General features: G+C 36.8%; 1 protein-coding gene across 1 annotated transcript; it reads right to left on the bottom strand.

Moving 5' to 3' along the window:
• Window positions 1–9324: 9324 nt before the first annotated feature.
• Window positions 9325–15416, bottom strand: LOC118485518. The gene is made up of 4 exons (XM_035981708.1): window positions 14631–15416; window positions 10837–11217; window positions 10403–10652; window positions 9325–10316 (listed from the first exon to the last, which is right to left on the bottom strand). The coding sequence occupies exons 1-4, from the start codon at window positions 15358–15360 to the stop codon at window positions 9566–9568; spliced, it is 2112 nt and encodes a 703-aa protein (XP_035837601.1). The 5' UTR covers window positions 15361–15416; the 3' UTR covers window positions 9325–9565.
• Window positions 15417–20476: the final 5060 nt, after the last annotated feature.

Genomic DNA, 20476 nt, shown 5'->3' on the forward strand with positions numbered 1-20476 from the left:
ATTATTGCACATGTGCATATCAAATCGACCATAACATAATCCAACTATCAACTAATTTATTATCAACTAATAACTAATTAACTGTCAACTAAGTATCGACTGATGTAAACCAAAACATAAAACGTGAAATAATAAAACATAAAACGTTTAGTCATGCACATGCGCATATCAAATCAACCATGACACACTGCAATTATCAACTAAGAAGTTTCCACTGAGTACCTACTGATATCAACCCGCACCACAACAATTACCCACGTCTAACCAACCAAACACATAAAATGTATAACCAAACAACCAATATGAAATGTGAAATAAGTTGTAACCTACACACACGACCTATTTCTGATCCGTTTTCCATTTGCTAAGCATCCTCCAGCATTCTTCTTATTTCAATGCCTCTCCGTTTAACAACTTCAGCACCCTTTCATCCTTCATTCCATTTATCGTCTCTGCGATCCCCATAACGGTTTCTTTATATACGTTTACATCTGATAATAGCAGCTTTGTCGCAATTTTCATTCTCAAATTTTTCAGCTGCATCTTCTGAACATCTTTATTGGTACTAAAACCACATTCAAAGCTAACGCCACTACCTTTATACGCTTCCATGTGTCGCATCGTGAACACACCGAGTCGTTAAAATTGTCAGTCATTTCCCATCCCAGCCTCTTTCTCGTCACATTTGCATTCACCATGCGTGATGCCGTTGGGTGTCCGACATGTTTCAAATACTCAACAACGTAATGTTTCTGTAATGCATAAATACATTGTCATGAACTAATATAATTATTCACAATTATAACACTAAATATAAAATACATACTTACCACTTTAGAAGGCGATCCTAAACTTCTAAAACTCGTTCCTTTTCCTGATGTCATCTTGTAGTACGCGAAGCTTTCATGCATATTATCAACAACTTCAACCGTTGCGTTATCCAAATCAAAACAAATTATGTAGAAGTGTTTTTTTCAATCATTGGTAAAATTATAATGTTGAAATCTCTCAACTTCAACAGTTCGTTGTCACACTCAACCACCTCTTTCAGACGCGATGTTATTGTTGCAGACGCCCTTTTTTCTGTTTGTTTCGCCTTTAGCATAAACTCTGGCTGCACATATTACATCAATACATGTCATGCACAAAAAATATTTAATGTATTCACGATTGTTTTTAATCATAATTTATGACACACTTACGATTGTTGTGGTATAACACCATAACCTCCTTTTCCCTGACGGTTTTTCTTTCTTCTCCGTATAGTTCATCAGTGCCGCCCAACAATCTATTACATTCTGAGAAATCCACTTTCCTTCTTCAAGTGTGTTTATCCAAAATGCTCTGGTTGACAATCCATGTTGAGTTTCAAATATATAGTTGCTGCATACATCACATACGTTTCATTACTTTTTTTTATGCACATGTGCATCAAACACATTACATGCATTATAAGCAATATTTTATAATAATATAATTCATATGACATATGGTATCCGTATGTCATAATGCATAACTGTATATGCACACGTGCATCAACCAACAATAATAATGTGAATCTTAATAATAATAACATTAATATTACAAATAATAACAGTCGTAATGCATATGTAACTTACTTGAATGTCAACTTCACCTCTGTCAACTCCTCTTGGACGTCTATCTCCTCGTCATCATTCTTTTTATCACTCTTCTTATTACTTTCTCCCCGATAACATAAGTTTGTACTTCAATTTGCCATAACGTCAATACAAAACATGTAATAAAACTCCAACATTCGTAATTATACTTACCATCGTTTATCGTCCATAACAGTCAACAAGTATTGCCATATCAGTTTCTCATCGTCATTCAACGGTTCATTCATTTCAATAACATTCCCATGCACACTTGATTCAGCCTCTAGATTTGGCGAGCTCTGTGAACTTTGTGATAACAGCATGAAACTTGGTATCGAAAAATCCACTTCTTTTTCATCATGCGGTTTTCCCTTCACTTGTCCCTCAACGACACTTTTGTCCGCATTTGTCAACGTTTCTGCCAGCTTACCCGCACCTTCCATCGATCCTTCCACGCGACCCGTCATGGTATCCACTTTGTCCTTTTCATTACCATTAGCTGTACCCGTACTAGTTATCAATTTTGCCATCTTATGTTCGCCACTAAACGCCTTATCATACTGCCTAACAAGCTCTATGACATTCTCGTTTTTTGGATATTTTGAACACGCTTCATCCAACTTTTTATCTAACAATGCTTTCGTCCTCAATGTCTCGTCCATCAATTGTTGGATTAATCCAATATGTTCCTGAGTATGAGCACATATAAATGTAATAAAACTACTATGTACAATTGAAATATTGTTTGTTATATTCATTACATGTTATGCATTATTTGTATTCATTATGCACACGTGCATTATATAAAATTATTATAATTATTAACTTTAATGCTACCACCAAACCATTGTGCACATGTGCATATTTTTTTATGTGCATCAACTTTATTTTAACTATTATTTATTACATAATATTTGTATCCACCTTTTTTATACTACTAATGCATATGTGCATTTTTTTTTCATAAATAACATTATTTGTTATAACCAATTATGCACATGTGCATTCTCAAATTATCATACCTACTGCACATACCTCAAATGACACCGGTTGAATTTTGCGGTTATCATCCGACATGACAGAACCCTTACCATCTACTCCCCTATCTGCGTCTCTGACATGGACATCGACACCAACCCCTTTAACATCTCCTTTATCATCTGTCACATGTGCCCCTGATTCGTCCCCTTTGAATGAAACATTGTCTGAAACTATATCCTCCATGTATCCTTCTCGTAACAATCCTTTCCCAAACCCCCCATTCTTTATCTCGTATTTTTCCCTAATACTCAACATGTCCTTTGTCCAAAACGATAACGGACTTGTCGTGCGAACTGAATTTATATGTCCACATATGGTTTGGTCCACGTATATCAACTGCGCATGTGCATTATCACCATACATTAAAAAATTATATAAACAAGATAATAATAATACGTTATACAATTTACAAACATGACAATTAACTTACCACCATAATCGTGAGCGTGCCATTGAAATATATGGACTTGTTGTCTCGCTGCCAACCGTCCTTGCTGTTCTTGATTGTGTCGCAAATAAATTTGCACCAATTCACGTTTTCCATGGCGACGTCTTCGTCTAAACACTCGAGAAAATCAGTTTTACACGTTCCATCTTTCTTTGTCTCTATCATTGTGTTCATAAACAACACTAAAAAATCATATTTGAAAAATACCCCGTCGTCATCTTGATTACATACTATTCTTTCAACTATCCTACTTGGTGTCATTGGACACCCTTTGTACAAATGGGTCCACATGGCATATGTCCCACACCTTTCATCTTCATCCTCTTCTTCTTCGTTTACATCGTTTACTTTGCCTTTTAAATCCTCCTTACCTTTTACCTCTTTCTTTCTGCCTGTTTTCCCTCTCTTTTTTTTTCCCTTTCTTTATCTCTTTAACAGTGTTCGCTTGTTCTTCCTCGTTGTGCTTTTTGTTTTCCTCATTCTTTTCATTTTTCTTTGTTTTATCCTTACTTCTCCCTTTTTTACTCTCTTTTCTTTGATAATTCAGCACAACCCCACCGTTTCTTAATCCTAACAACCCGCTTACTACATTTTCGTTGACCTCTATATTACCTACACTCATCTTAATCACTATATCTCTTTGGTTAAACTTATCTACTACAAAATGTGCCAGTCTTCCTGGTATGCTGTCTGTTTTGATCTTTAATATACTCCCGAACCCCATGTTTTGTACTGTTTGCTTCTGTTTGTTGGACATTGCGTTTACCCCCCTCAAAAGTTGATGCGGTGATAAACGTGTACGTATGGAACGCCATTTAACTGCCCGAACAGATCTTTGAATCACTGGCTTTTTTTTCCATTCTGACTCCTGTCTTATTCGTTGTTATAACTGCTCTGTTCTTCATTTCTGTTTAATAATGCATTGCAGGTTTTTGTTTAGTTTCTGTTTAATAATGCATTACATTTTCTGTTTAATAAAGCATTACGATGCACATGTGCAAACAAATAAAGACAAAATAATTATAAAAATCCTGTTTGTGCATCAATAAATCAGAAATGCATTTCAAAGAATCACAAATGCATTTTAAAGAAGCACATATGCATTTTAAATTTCATCAACAAATCACAGATGCATTTTAAATAATCACATATGCATTTTAAAGTACGATTAATTATTTTAATAACACATACCATCAACATCTTCCATATCCACCTCGTCTGTGCTTCCGTCGTTTCCCGCTGGCGTGCTTTTTGATTTTACAGACCTTGTATTCCTAGTACGAACTCCTTCATTCCTAATATGAACTCCTTTGACACCTTTATCTCCTTCAACATCTTCAGTTGTTTCGTTATGTTTTCGTTTACTTTTCCTTATACTGACATCCTCAGATTGCATTCTGTTCTGCCTTTTCAACATGCCTTCAGTTAAATTGTAATGGTTAATCAACAAAAAATACTTTTAAAAACATCCATGTGCATGTACCTATATTCTAAAATAACAATACAAAAAAAAATACTATATAACAAACTATAACCTTTTGGCTTATCGTTCTTGTATTCATGTTCAGCCGCATCACGCATCCTTGTTGATTCTGCATCTCTTGACCTCAGTACAAATGTTACTTTCTTTTGCCTTTTCTCCATCGATTATCTACAAGTAACGTGTGCATCAACATTAATTTATGATACATTCATCAACATAATAACATATGCACACATGTGTCATTATAATCGTCAGCATACAACACATGCACATGTGCATATTAACATATGCACATATAAAAAAATATGTACACATGTGTAATTATAACTGTCAACATACAAAATATGCACATTTTCATATTAACATATGTACATGTGCATATTAACGTATGCACAGTCAACATACAAAATATGCACATATGCGTTTTTAACACATGTGCATTTGCATATTAACATATGCACATGTGCATAATAACATGTACACACATGCATATTAACATATGCACATGTGCATATATATACATATGTATGTGATACTCCTATATCTAACACTACATAACTGTATTTCACATAATGTTATTTTATGATCATGTTCTATTATTAATTATGATAGTGTCTTTTTTAATTACATAATGCCGAAATAAACACAAGTATGCACATGTGCATGTGTATGTGAATCACTTTGATATACTGTTATTTGTTATATGTTGTGTACACTGGCGATGAGCACTGCACAATTGCATAGATGTGTATTCCACAAACTTACTTTAATATCATGTTTTGTGTAATCCTTGTATGTCAAAAAAAAAAAAATAATGCTCGTTTGTATGACTGTATAGATCAAACAGACTACATGTGTGTTCATAATTATGCACATGTGCATTAACTTACAAACAAAATTAAATTATAAATATATCAATTCGAACTTCGTGTTGCCGAGCATATCAAACTCATTTGTATAACATCATTTATACGAAACACAGTTCTTAATAATACAGATATGAAACTAATAATAGATCTATTAGATGTTTTATTTACGAAATAGTAAATCTGAATCTAATAGTAACAGTCGTATTAACATAATCAATTACACCTACAAAATAGTGCAGTCGTGTTAACATAATCGATTACACTTACAATGTGAATCTAATAATAACAGTCGTATTAACATGATCGATTACACTTACAAAACAGTGCAGTGACGCTTGAATTCTGACGATTGATGAATTGTGATGAATCGCTAGCCCTAATTGTGCAGATTATCCCTAATTGTGCAGCAAAAATCAACGAATGATCGATTACACTTACAAAACAGTGCAGTGACGCTTGAATTCTGACGATTGATGAATTGTGATGAATCGCTAGCCCCGTGCAGATTATCCCTAATTGTGCAGCAGAAATCAACGAATTCCTTCAAGTTAGCCCTAATTCTTCAGATGTATGACGATACGGCGATTTTTATGACGGATTGGTGATATCGTTGAGCGTACAGAATCGCTTTTTCGTATAAATCGCCTATGAAGAATGGATTGTTCGTATGATCGCTGTGACGGATTGTTAGATCGTATATTTGGTTTCTCGGACGTGAGATGTTATTTAGTGTGTAATTTATTTTTTATTTGACGTTCGTTGTTATATGTTGTAACGAGGGAGGCGGGTATTTTAAACTTTTCCATGTAATTACAATAATGTCACGTGTTCACATTGGTTCTCGCGGTTCTCGCATGAACCCCACCCTATATATATATATATAGGGAGAAGATCATGCGAGAACCACCTCTTATTGCGAGAACCGCGAGAACCAATGTGAACACAACCAAAATGCCTAAAAATAGCTAAAAATCACACAAAAAAAAAATTTTTTAAATATTTTTTATATTAAAATCGCTACTTTTCGAAGCCAAAAAAATTAAAAATTAAAAAAAAAATTAATTTTTTTTTTGCCACGAAAAGTAGTGATTTGAGCATAAAAAATATTAAAAAAAATTAGATTTTTTTTTATTTTGTTATATTTTTTTTAGATTTTTTTAGGTTTTTTGGGGTTTTAGTTTTTAGCATTTTAGCTTGGGAGGGTAGGTTTTTTGGAGGGTTTTAGTTTTTAGCATTTAGCTTGGGGGAGGGAGGGGGGGGGTTAGGTTTTTTTAGCTATTTTAGGTTGTGTTCATATTGGTTCTCACGGTTCTCTTAATAAATGGAGTTCTCGCATGAGCCCCTCCCTAAATATATATATATATATATATATATATATATATATATATATATATATATATATATATATATATATATATATATATATATATATATATATATATATATATATATATATATATATATGGACCCCAAGATTCAGATTATGTTTCTTACGGTAAGCCGCCCCCTTGTCTGGAACGTGCAAAACGCAATAAGCTTAATTATTCACTTAGACAACTATCAAGCCATAGAAACCACAAAACCGGTTGATCGGTTTTTAAAACCGGAGAAACTTAAAAACCACTCACTCAAACATTCATATACTCTCTCTCTCTCATACAATCTCTCTCTTTCTGCCACTGCCTTCTACAATATACACCACCATTTTCTTGTTACTTGCAGGTTAGGTTATAACTGTTTTAGTCTACTTCCAGATTGCAAGTTTAGAGACTTTATGTTTTGAGTTAGTTTTTTTATATGTGTGTGTGTTTTAATCATGTTTAAGCTTTATCATATAGTGTGTGTTTCTATATAAGAGTGCATGTTCTTTAAATCATGTTAAAGCCTAATAGCACATTTTTTCGAGTTCAAACAAGGTACACGAATTCTCAGTGTCGATCATAACTTATGATCACTTGTACGTAAATTAGTTGTTTGAGAAAAAGTTATCTATTAGACTAAGCGGTATGGAGGCCCGTCGCCGCCCCAAACTCCCCACCCCATGCCCGTCACCGCCCCAAGCCCGGCAACTTCGGCTCCCACCAGCCGAACTCGACGCCCCCACCTCCTCTCTCCTTCTCTCACATATACCTATACATACATACATATATATATATATAAAGAGGTTCATCCCCCACCCCCTAGGTCCATCACCCTCAAGCCCTTCCTACGTGGCGGCCCATCCTCTTGAGGATGAGACTCTCCATCTCTAGTCTTATTATAACTTATATTTGGAAGTACTAAAACTCATAACTAAGTTATTAAAAATCTTATTAAATTCACAAGGTAAAAGATAAGTTTAATTTATAGAAATGAGATAATTATGAATACAATTTAACTCCACTATAAGTTAATATATACTTATTTTAGTTTATATCAAAAATAAGCATAAACCAAAACAAATTGAGGTGAATTACATTGCCTTATTGCACTAAATGATCATGATGGATTTTATGTCTCAAAAGCCACTTTACGTTATTTAGTTTTTCATTATGTAAACAATAAACTCAATGAAAAAAAACTGATTACATAAATAGACATTAAAAATTTCTGCACTTTATTAATTTGGTGATAAATTACTAGAATAATAAATTTATACCATAAACTCGATAAAAAAATACTAACTCTAAACTCTTGAGATCGATCAATACTAAACCAGTGTAATATTATTGATAGTTTAGGGTTTTGGTTGTATTATCGCCCTCTATATATAGGACACACAATGTAAACTCTACACATCCATTTTTCAATATACAAAACACATTTCTTGATTTAATTTGATTTCTGAGCTAGTAGGTCAACTTGTCAGAACTCAGAACCAACCTTAGATTGGGGGTCTAATAATCAATAGCATTTTTGCCACTAAAGTAGCGATTTAAGCATAAAAAATATTAAAAAAAATAAATTTTTTTTTATTTTGTTATATTTTTTTTAGATTTTTTTAGGTTTAGTTTTTAGCATTTTAGCTTGGGGGAGGGGGGTTTAGGTTTTTTTTTTTTTTTGAGGGGGGGGGGGGGTTAGGTTTTTTGGGGGTTTTAGTTTTTAGCATTTAGCTTGGGGGAGGGGGGGGTTAGGTTTTTTTTAGGTTTTTTTTTTTTTTTGAGGGGGGGGGGTTAGGTTTTTTGGGGGTTTTAGTTTTTAACATTTAGCTTGGGGGAGGGGGGGTTAGGTTTTTTTTAGGTTTTTTGGGTGTTTTAGTTTTTAGCATTTAGCTTGGGGGGGGGGGGTTAGGTTCTTTTTTTTGGGGGGGGGGGGGGGGTAGGTTCTTTTAGCTATTTTAGGTTGTGTTCACATTGGTTCTCGCGGTTCTCTCAATAAGGCTCCGCCTATCCGGACACCCACTGCGCCTAAATCCACACTTTTGCAAACCTAGACGCCTCGTATAGACCTATACGAGGCGTCCATGCACTGAATTCGATGGGTGTACAGAGGGTGTCAGGCACGTTGTTTAAGGAACCCTATACGCAGGGTATGGGGCTATACGAGGCGTCTCTGTTTGGTATTTTTTTTTGGCTGAAATGAGGGGTGTTTTGGTGGGTTTTGGGTTGGTTTTTTGGATGGTTTTTGAAGATGTGTTTTTTTGATGAAATTTTTTTAGGTTTTAAAAAAAGTTTTTTTTTTCTTTTTTACACTATAAAAAGTTGTTGTTTTTTAAAAATTAACTATTTGCCTTTAAAAATCGTTTTTTTTTTATTTTTAAAAAAGTTTTGTTTTTTTTTGTTTTTTACACTATAAAAAGTTTAAAAAATTTTTTTGTTTCAGCGTCGATTAAATCAACTATTTTAAAAATCGGCTCTTTAAATATATTATATTGTTTTTAACATTTTACTTTTTTAAATATTATTCTTTCGATTAAAATTTTATTTCTTTCAAATATTGTTTCCGTATTATATTCAGGGGTTATATTGTTTCCGTATTATCTAAATTTAAGAGAACAATCATTGAGTAACCGAATAACTGAAAACAAACATAAATATGACATATATAAGATAACTGTTTACATCCATAACAAAAATATAGAAGATAAGTTTGTACATCCACAATAACAATAAAAACAACAACAGGTCTATGCATCCAAATCCGAATCTGAATCCTGATGCTGCTGCTGCGGCTGGTGCTGCTGCTGCGGCTGCTGCTGCTGATGTGGTGCTCGAACCGGTGGAAGCGGTATCGGGGGTAATCCCTCTCTCTCTCGTCTATCCTGCTCCGCCCGTACCAACCAACCTACCAAATCGTCGAGCCTGTCAAGCCTGGCTCGTACATCCGGATGTAGCGCAGCTCCTGGGGCACCACCTCGAATAACGTGACGTGGAAACTGAGGTGCCCCGGCAGGTGGCGGTGGCTGTGGCGCCGCTGCACCGTCTAGATCCTCCGGAGGGTCCTCCACGGGCACTACATCAGCAGGATCAGCAGGAGGATGAACGTCCTCGAAATGCTCTGGTAGGTCCTCCTCTCTCCATACGCCCCCCTCGCGGTTTTTAAACCGCGGGCCAACCGGGAACCTCTTGATAACCCTCATCCCCCATAGCGACTGCATACCCATCCGCGTCGGCATGATGGCCGGCGTCCGTAGATGTGGGTCCTGATGTGGTACGAGGCCAAATGAACGGGCAATGACGGTCACGTACGCCCCGCCATACAAAAATCCGCGCTCCTGCCGGTGATGGCCGGAGGCGAAGTACTGGGCTAGACCGTGTGCTAGCGCGCACGGCCTCCTATACAACAAACAATATAGGAAAAAAAGATCTGTGGTCGTACACCACTCACGGCTGTAGCCGCGCGCTGATATAGAAGTGGCGAGCAAATGGTGCAGATACCTGCAGATAGTGTTAGCGAAATACAAAAACAGAGATTAATAAACAGTGCATATAATCACAATAATTGCAATAATAAACGTACATACCTGTATAGTGGGTCGCTAACAAACGACACCCTCCCCTTCGACTTGTCATGCTCCCAATGATCCGCCCCCGCAATCACCTGCCAAAACCCAACAAGAGTGGGTTTTTCAACCACCACTAGCCCCGCTGTGTAGATCTCAGTCTCGATCTCCTCCTGCATGTATAAACCACAGCGCACCGCAAACTCTGCTAGCGTCATCGAACGCTGAACGCCAGCAAGCCTGAAAGAAACCTCAGGCGGAGGGGGAGCACCTGGGTACGGAATCATAAATAAAACAATATAATAATAAATAATAAATAATAAATAATAATAATAATATTAATAACAATAACAATAATTAATAATAATAATAATAATATAAAGAAATAAATAAATAAATAAATAAATAAATAAATAATATTAATAAATAAATAAATAAATATCAATAACATTCACCTGGGTACGGAATCGGCACTGGCTCCCCAGGAGGGTGAAATGTGAATGACGAAATGAACTCGACCAGCAGCTCCCTGTAGGTCGGCGTGTGCGCCAAATCAAAAAGACGATGCCACGGCGAATCGATAGGTATAAACCGACGCACTCTCGGCGTCTCAGCAATCTCCTCCATCGCATCCCAGTCGATCGATGCATGCGATCCAACGTGCATCCTCCTAAGCTTCTGGCAATGACGGGCGGCGTCAGTGCCGTCGGGAAACTCTAGATAGGGATGCCCCTGCAACGTATCCACAGGCGGTCGCTGTCTCCGTCGTGGACCCTGCTGAACCGGCTCTATGTGAATGTCATCGCCCGGCATCAGATCGTCCTCCATAATAAATACTGTATACGTATACAATAATAATAATATTAATAAATAATAAATAATAAATAATAATATTAATAACAATAACAATAATTAATAATAATAAATAATAAATAATAAATAATAAATAATAATATTAATAACAATAACAATAATTAATAATAATAATAATATAAATAAATAAATAATAAATAATAAATAATAATATTAATAACAATAACAATAATTAATAATAATAATAATATAAATAAATAAATAAATAAATAAATAAATAAATAAATAATAATAATAATATTAATAATAATGTTTTTAATAATAATAATTAATAAATAATAATAATAATAATAATAATATTTAATAATATAATTAATAAATAATAATAATATTTAATAATAATTAATAAATAATAATAATAATATAATTAATAAAAAAAAAAAACAGACCCTCGTATAGCCCTCGTATAGGGCTATACTCAGCGTCCTGTTCCACAAGTTCTTCATCATCATCAACATCAAACCCCCAAAACCCAACCAAATTCAACTTTTAGGGCAAACCTACGGTCTAAAGGCATAAACGAGACAAAAATACTTAACTACGGGATGAAATACGTACCGGTGATGCTTCGATTCTTCAAAAATACGGTTGAAATACGTACGAGGCGTATAGATCAGAATGCACCGTATATGTGTGTGTTTTTGTTTGTGTGTGTGATCTGTGTCGTCTAGGCCCCCCCCCTGTGTTATACGAAGCCTAGACGCCTCGTATAGACCTATACGAGGCGTCTATGCTTTTTGCTAAATGACATTTTTGCCCCTGTTTTACCCTTAGTATAGCCTTTTATCAGGGGCAAAATGGTAATTAACCATTCCAAAAAGATATTTCTGGAATGGTTAATTACCATTTTGCCCCTGAAAAAAGGCTATACTAAGGGGTAAACAGGGGCATAATGGTAATTTAATAATAAATTTTATTAATTAAAAAAAGAAATGGGAAAAAGTAACCGCCTCAACTGTACTCCTCGTACAGGTCTGTACGAGTCGTACAATTTTGAAATTACCTTTTAGCCCCTGCTAAGTGGCTATACTGGGGGCATATCAGGGGTAAAATAGTAATTAACTAAAAAGATTTTCAAAATTCAAATTCAAAATTCAAATTTAAACCGCTCAAATAGACGCCCCGTACAGGTCTGTACGAAGCGTCTACTTTCAAAAAATTCAAATTTTGAATTTCAGAAATTCAAAAATTGAATTTTCAAAATCCCGCTCAAATAGACGCCCCGTACAGGTCTGTACGAGGCGTCTGGTTGGGGTAAAATTACCTTTGAGCCCCGGGAATAAGCCTATATTGGGGGCCTATCAGGGGCTAAATGGTCTTTTGTGCAATATTATACGAGGGGTCTAGTTCTATACGAAGCGTATAGTTTTTTTTTGTAGAAAAATTTAAAAAAATACTATTAATTCCAAAAAAATATTATTAATTACAAAAAAAATACTATTAATTACAAAGTTACACTATTAATTCCAAAAAAAATACTATTAATTACAAAAAAAATACTAATAATTACAAAAAAAATACTAATAATTACAAAAAAATTCTATTAATTACAAAAAATACTAATAATTACAAAAAAAATTCTATTAATTCCAAAAAAATACTATTAATTACAAAAATCATTCTTCCGTGTAACTATCTATGTAATTAAGACTGGGGTTTGATCTTGGTCGAGGATTCATTATCGATGTATACCATTCTAGACGTGGCAAGTACATATCTTCCCATTGTTCTGTGTGGGGTCTTCGGTGGGTCAACCATAGCCCGTGTGCTGGTGGCATAGGATAATCCCCTTCCAGCTTAACATGTATGAAGTGGTTCTCGTTAACATGTGTAAGCGTTATGAATAATGGTTGTTCCTCAGGCGGAGGACTTAGTATTGGGAAGTAAGTGGAACTCGCACCCATGGTTGTCGTTAACAGGTGCACCCCGATACCGTACGTTTGTGCAATAAGAAGTCCTGCAAAGGGGAAGTCCATCCAGTGATTCTCCCCACAACCGGCCACTGAATCCCAAATTAGGCCCTGACGATGCGTGTAAAAATAACCTGCAGCCCATGCTTCAAATATTGGGAACCAGATCGATTCGTTCTGATCCATTTCTTGGACAAGGTCCCTTCTAATACGCCCCCATGAACTCTGATCCATCCCTAAGCCCACAGCCACAGACCGAAACCCACAATGACCGTCCGGCATCACATCTCGTATGCACGAGACGTACGGATGGAACACTGGCGGAATGTCAGACTTAAACCGTTCGATGATTCCCACGTACTCGTCCCCAATGATTAAAGGAAAACCGTGATCATCTCGTGTCTCTTTCTTCTTAGAACTCTTTGAACGGCTTAGGGTCGCTTTGGGTTTTTGGGACCTTATAACCGACTGTTGTGAGGCTTGAGACGGAACGTACGAGCTGTGGCGAGGTTTATCGTACTTACTTTGTCGTGAACCTTCAAAGCACGTGTTTGCATCACCGAAGGAGCTTCTCCTCAATTCTTCATCTATACGAGAGGCCTCGTCCAACCTTTCTTGTACCTGCTTTGTTGTTGGTCGGCCACGAGTATTTTGTTGGACAACCGGTGGTTTCTTGGTAGATTTCGTTGGAGTCAACACCGCTTTAATCTTTGAAAGCAGGCTTTTTTGCTGAGCTGGAGGGTGCGACTGTAATTGTTGTCTAACAACATCTAGCTCTTCGACCACGTCAAGGGAGTCGTCTATCAATTTACAACTTTGGAAGTTAAGTTTCCGCCAGAAGACGTCTATGTCTTCGAGTTGAATCGGACGCTCTGCACGGTTAAAAACAATATTGTTTAGGTAAAATGAAGGAAAGGAAATATATCACACAAGTGTTGTACGACGTTCAATAATTATTACCTTCACGCATGTACTTTTCTATCCTACAAGCACAGGGCAACCCACAGCTGTGCCACATTTGGCAACCACATGATGAATTAAAGCGCTCCAAGACATCTAGCCTCCTAATTGCCTCTCCATGCAACAAGTCAAGGGCTTTGTGGGATACTTTTCCAAGTAGGTGTTGAAACATCGGGTGTTTGTGGTGTTTCATTGTTTTTTCGATGCTTTCTCGAAAAGTCTTCCTTATTTCACCGAACTGTGTCTCAACTATATCCCGGACACAACCAACTATACGGTCCAGCGAGCTCCTATCTTCGACGTATCTCTTTAAGTTGGCATGTTGGCTCTCAACTCTGTTTGTAGTACGATTACCAAAGTTGCGCCTCTTATCAGTCCACGCAAAGACAAACATCTCCTTATAGTCTTTTAGCCAGTTATCGTACACGTATTTGAAGACTCCTAAAAAGTAAAAATAATTTAATAAAATTTGCATAGGTGAGTCGTATGTTATTAGAAAAACTTACTAGAACGTTTGCACTCCACAAGTCGCTTTCGCATGTTGCGCAAGTGGTAGTCGTAGATGGGTATGGATGGAGACTCAATCAATGAACCCCAGAATGACAAAAATTTCTTCCAGTCGTCGTCTGTGAAGGCACCCTTGCAGTGCTTCATAACATTCTGTTGTATGTGCCACCTGCAAAGAAGCCTGGAGGCGTCTGGAAATACTTTAGCACACGCGCCCATAAGGGCTAGGTCTCTATCCGTTAAAATCACACGTGGCTCCATACATTCATCCAACATTGCCTTAACCCTCTCAAGCACCCACACAAAGTTATCACCCCGTTCTTTACTAACAACGGCATGCGCGATAATAAACGATTTGTTGGTAGGCGTCATACCAACAATCTGGATAAAGGGCATATTGTATATGTTTGTCTTGTACGTTGCATCGATCATCATGACGTGGGGGAATGCACGCCACAAGACTCTCGAGTCCCGATGAAGAAAGAAGATCTCTGTTACGATCTCTGTTCCGGGTTCTTCCCGGATCTCGTAAATAAAGTCGTTCTTCATCAGCACATTTTCTAGTGACTGCATGGGAGTCAATCCTTGTCTTTGTTCGGCTCTAATCTTCGCTACAACGTTTTGAACGTCTTTCTGAACATGAAACCTGTCGGGGTCCTGCTTCCTTATCGTTTGAAATATTTTGCGCGGCTCCATGTTTTGAGCTGTCAGCTGCTCGATCAGTTTCATTTCGCTTGGAGTAAACCTTCGCACAAACGCGTGGGCCGACAGGTCCTCACAAAGTTCGTGGTTATGTTCAATTGTTCCGTCTTTTATCTCCCAGGTTTCATACGGGTGGTTTCGGACAGCCAGCAGGTAAAACGGGCAACCGGTTTTTTTGCTTCCAGCTTTTCTAAGTGTTGCTGTACTCTGGTGCTCACCACCACGATCACATTCAAGCCATACCCTCCCGGTTCTTCCCCCGATTTTCTTTGATCGACGGGTGACAATAACGAAACCATCCGCATTTGCTATTTCTTGTATCCGTTTCTTTAGTTCATCTAAGGAGTTGAAAACCTGTAACATCGACAATATTAATAATAATAATAATAATAATAATAATAATAATATAATAATAATAATAATAATATAATAAAAATAATAATAATAAAATTAATAATAATAAAATATTAATAATAAAATAGTAATTTATACCGTCTTTTTTAAGTACAGACTGTCCAGAATGGGAGGTGCTTCACCACCATATCTACCATATCCACCATAACCACCATATCCTCCAACGTCCGAATTGTTTTGATGAACATAAGGAGTGCCCGGGGAAATGAATTGCTGATGATCACCGTCTCCTCCGTATCCACCGTATCCCCCGTATCCACCGTATCCACCATATCCACCGTCCCCTCCGTATCCACCGTCTCCTCCGTATCCACCGTCTCCTCCGTATCCACGGTCTCCTCCGTATCCACCGTCTCCTCCGTATCCACCGTGTCCTCCGTATCCACGGTCTCCTCCGTATCCACCGTCTCCTCCGTATCCACCGTCTCCTCCGTATCCACGGTCTCCTCCGTATCCACCGTCTCCTCCGTATCCACCGTCTCCTCCGTATCCACCGTGTCCTCCGTATCCACCGTCTCCTCCGTATCCACCGTCTCCTCCGTATCCACTAGCAGGGTATGAGTCATCTACAGGGGCTGTTTCATCAACAGGAGGATGCTTGTTCAAATCTAGAAACGGGCTGTTTTGTTTTCCTTGTATACTAGACACAACCTCCTCTTGCTCATTAGAATCGGGAATGCCAGACTCCTCCAAAATAGACAACCGTATCATCATTAGTAAATAATAAACGAAAACAACAAGTAATTATAACATTTACGCTAATAACTGTTACCGGAACGCTTTCGTGCCCCCAGTTTTCGCTAGAATATTGCCCGAAGATATAGTTGCCGTTCCAATATGATGACATTTCAACACTCCGGGATGATAATAACGCAAACACAAATAAAAAAACAAACAGAATGTGAGTGTTTGTTTGTTGAAACCTCGGATGTGGACCAAGAACGCACTGTAGGTTGCATTTTATGGGAGCTAAAGACGCCTCGTATAGGTCTTTACTCCCCGTATGCCTTTAAGTCATGTCAGACATAGTCCCTTCATAGTCAAATCGGTCAGTCCAAGACGCCTCGTATAGGTCTATACGAGGCGTCTAAGGGCCTTCGTATTGGCCCCTCGTACAGGCCTAGACTCCCCGTATAAGTTGACTGATGTGACGTTGTACGAGGTGCAGAAGTTGGTCGGGAAAAGCAACCCTATACGCTTCGTATAGCCCTATACGAAGCGTATAGAAGGGTGTGGATTTAGGGAAAAAGGTGTCTGAATATGTACACCCCTCAATAAATAGAGTTCTCGCATAAGCCCCTCCCTATATATATATATATATGGACCCCAAGATTCAGATTATGTTTCTTACGGTAAGCCGCCCCCTTGTCTAGAACGTGCAAAACGCAATAAGCTTAATTATTCACTTAGACAACTATCAAGCCATAGAAACCACAAAACCGGTTGATCGGTTTTTAAAACCGGAGAAACTTAAAAACCACTCACTCAAACATTCATATACTCTCTCTCTCTCTCTCTCTCATACAATCTCTCTCTTTCTGCCACTGCCTTCTACAATATACACCACCATTTTCTTGTTACTTGCAGGTTAGGTTATAACTGTTTTAGTCTACTTCCAGATTGCAAGTTTAGAGACTTTATGTTTTGAGTTAGTTTTTTTTATATGTGTGTGTGTTTTAATCATGTTAAAGCCTAATAGCATCTTTTTTCGAGTTCATACAAGGTACATGAATTCTTAGTGCCGGTCATAACTTATGATCGCTTGTACGTAAATTAGTTGTTTTAGAAAAAGTTATCTATTATTATAACTTATATTTGGAAGTACTAAAACTCATAACTAAGTTATTAAAAATCTTATTAAATTCACAAGGTAAAAGATAAGTTTAATTTGTAGAAATGAGATAATTATGAATACAATTTAACTCCACTATAAGTTAATATATACTTATTTTAGTTTATATCAAAAATAAGCATAAACCAAAACAAATTGAGGTGAATTACATTGCCTTATTGCACTAAATGATCATGATGGATTTTATGTCTCAAAAGCCATTTTATGTTTGTTCTAAAATAATCAATAGCATTTTTCTCGAAAAATGTGATCCACTATAAAGCTTGTAGCAATTCCTTTTTTTTTTTAAATAATAGATACATATATACAAGAAAGAATCAAGCAAAAGATAAAACTTAAAAAAAAATATCACAAGAGATTAAGCATAATTTATATATGAGATTTAATTATATCATTTTTTTCTACTTATTTTTAAAAACTAATTTTTACTTACAAAACTTATAAATAAATGTTTAGATGCATAAGTTGGCATGCAAGTGAGATTCGTTTGATTGATGTGTAGTGTTTCTATGGGTACACGTGTTGGAGGAAAACATGTAGAGAGTGAACCATATTTAGCCACCGAAAGTTAACCATAACCACATGACCCATCCCCACAACCACCGTCCGGTAGTCCTCCTTGCCCATTTGTGTTGGATTCTTGTCCCTTAAAATATCATTTTGAATCTAATTCCAACCCATTGACACAAAAACCCTTAATGGGTGGTTTCTGAAAGTAATAAAGTTTATGAAAGTAATAAATTTTATATGTTGAAAAGAGAGAGACCGATGTACCGGTTTTTAGACCATTCGTAATGGTTAATGTCATCTAAAGGGTATTTTTCGTTATATCAATATCATAACGCTCCTTTAAAAATGTGTAATGTTTAACGCCCTTTAATGTCATTTCAATAATTACTTTCCATTTTGTATTCTCTTAATTTGGTGTTATCCTATCAATGTCCCTCCCTCTTCATACCTCTGTAATGGGGGTAGGGTAGAGATGGCAATAGGTCGGGTTTGGGACTGGTTTAGGTAATCTCAAACCCAAATCCGGTTAGATAAGCATGTCTCAAACCCGTCTCAAAACCCGCCGGGTTTCTAACGGGTAAATACCAATCGGGTATCGGGTAAACCTATTAATTTAAAAAAAATGCCCGTTTGTTATATGTGACCCCCATCGGGTATCTATCGAGTAACTACTAATCAGTTACATTTAATATTATCACTATAAAAATGTATGAAATAATTACAATGTATATGAAACAAAATACCTACGTGTATAAAAATGGGTGTATCATATATACATATTTAAGTATATAAAAGGAAATATGTCGGGTATACAATCGGGTAGATGGGTACACTTTATCGGGTAAACGGATATATCACCAAATCCCATACGGCCATACCCGTCCTAAACCAGCGAAACAATAAAAACTAGTCCCATACCCGTCCCAAACCCGATTATCTGACCCCAAACCTGTTCCAAATGAGACGGGTTTTGGATTTACCCATCGAGTTCGGATTTGATTACCATCCCTAGAGGGAAGGAGTGTTAAGGATGTTATCATGCCCCCTATAATGCCCCATTAAGCATGAGCTTAGAGAAAATAGAGAAAGCAGTGTGAAAGGGGAGGAACGAGAACAAGGATCAATTTATGACCTTTGAAGAAAGAAAGTGATAGTTTTGTATGGACAACCTTCGGACATGGTGATATACAGGGGTCTGTGATCTGGTGGCGGGATTAGCCCAAAAAGTTAGGGGTATCCTATTTTTTTTTTGATCAGTGGTATCCTTTATATAACAAAAACGGAGTTGAGAGGTATTTTTACACTACGGAAATGAAGTTAAGAGGTATTTTTACACTACGGAGACGGGGTTAAAGGGTAGCCTGTGCTACCCCTATTTGTACTATAATTCCGCCACTGTGACCGGACATCGACGGACGCAAGTGTTATATGTCATGAACGGATTTTGTCATTTCATTTTCACAATTTATGCCTTATTCTCTGTCACGGATCGCCACATGAATGAGGATATGGTTCTCAATTAAACTATAGTCATTTGAGAAAACTTAAAAACAATTCATATAAATATATCAATGTATTTATCATATAATTGTTAGTTAAATAAATATGGTTTCATATAATAGGTTATCATGGTTATTTATCTACTTTATTAATAGTTGGGTAAATTACTTTTTGATCTTTGTGTTTAAGTGTTTTAATCACTTGAGTCGAAAATCAAAATGTTTAACACTCTGAGTCCCTATAGTCACTTTTCTTAACCATTTGAGTCCAAATTTCTAACTCTATCCACAAAGTCAGTTAACTACATGGGCAATTTAGTCATTTACACATAAAGTACAACTCCTATACGCACAAAAGTATAAGAAACAAGTCTTTAATGCATAAATATTTTAATATTATACAGAGGAAGTGGATTTTATCACCCTAAACTAAGAAAAATTTGTCAATGCCACTCCCAACTTTCATTTTAGCTCCCACCACCCTCTACTTAACATTTAGGTGGCAGTGTCACCCATTCGTTAAATAATCACTAACTCAGTTTGCTTTTTAATCCTACGTGTCATGAGGATGATGAGGTGGACAACCTACGTGGACTCGCCCTTTATCATCTCTGTAAACATAATAAAAACCCTAAATCACTTGCGAGTTCAACACAAACACATATTCTCCAAATTGTAGAGCAAAATCAATCGGAATTCCTAATCCCCCTGACCGTTCTTGCCCTAATTCCTCCCCAAGTCGTCGAATTCATTACCTGTGCCCCTGGAAACTTTGATTCAAGATGTCCTCGTCCTCTACCTCTGGTATAATTCGAAAACCTAAACTCTTCTAGGTCGATTTGGATGGAAATGTCTACTGCCATCACGA

Source organism: Helianthus annuus, chromosome 13 (genome assembly GCF_002127325.2).
Source record: "Helianthus annuus cultivar XRQ/B chromosome 13, HanXRQr2.0-SUNRISE, whole genome shotgun sequence".
Taxonomy (NCBI): Eukaryota; Viridiplantae; Streptophyta; class Magnoliopsida; order Asterales; family Asteraceae; genus Helianthus; species Helianthus annuus.

What these genes read in the sequence shown, in the direction of transcription:
- LOC118485518 (XM_035981708.1), bottom strand. Translation starts at nt 15,360, where the DNA reads ATGAAACTGATCGAGCAGCTGACAGCTCAAAACATGGAGCCGCGCAAA. An exon ending in AGTGCCGATTCCGTACCCAG is followed by an intron (nt 10,653 to 10,836) that starts GTGAATGTTATT and finishes TTCCGTACCCAG; the next exon opens with GTGCTCCCCCTCCGCCTGAG. An exon ending in GTTAGCGACCCACTATACAG is followed by an intron (nt 10,317 to 10,402) that starts GTATGTACGTTT and finishes CACTATCTGCAG; the next exon opens with GTATCTGCACCATTTGCTCG.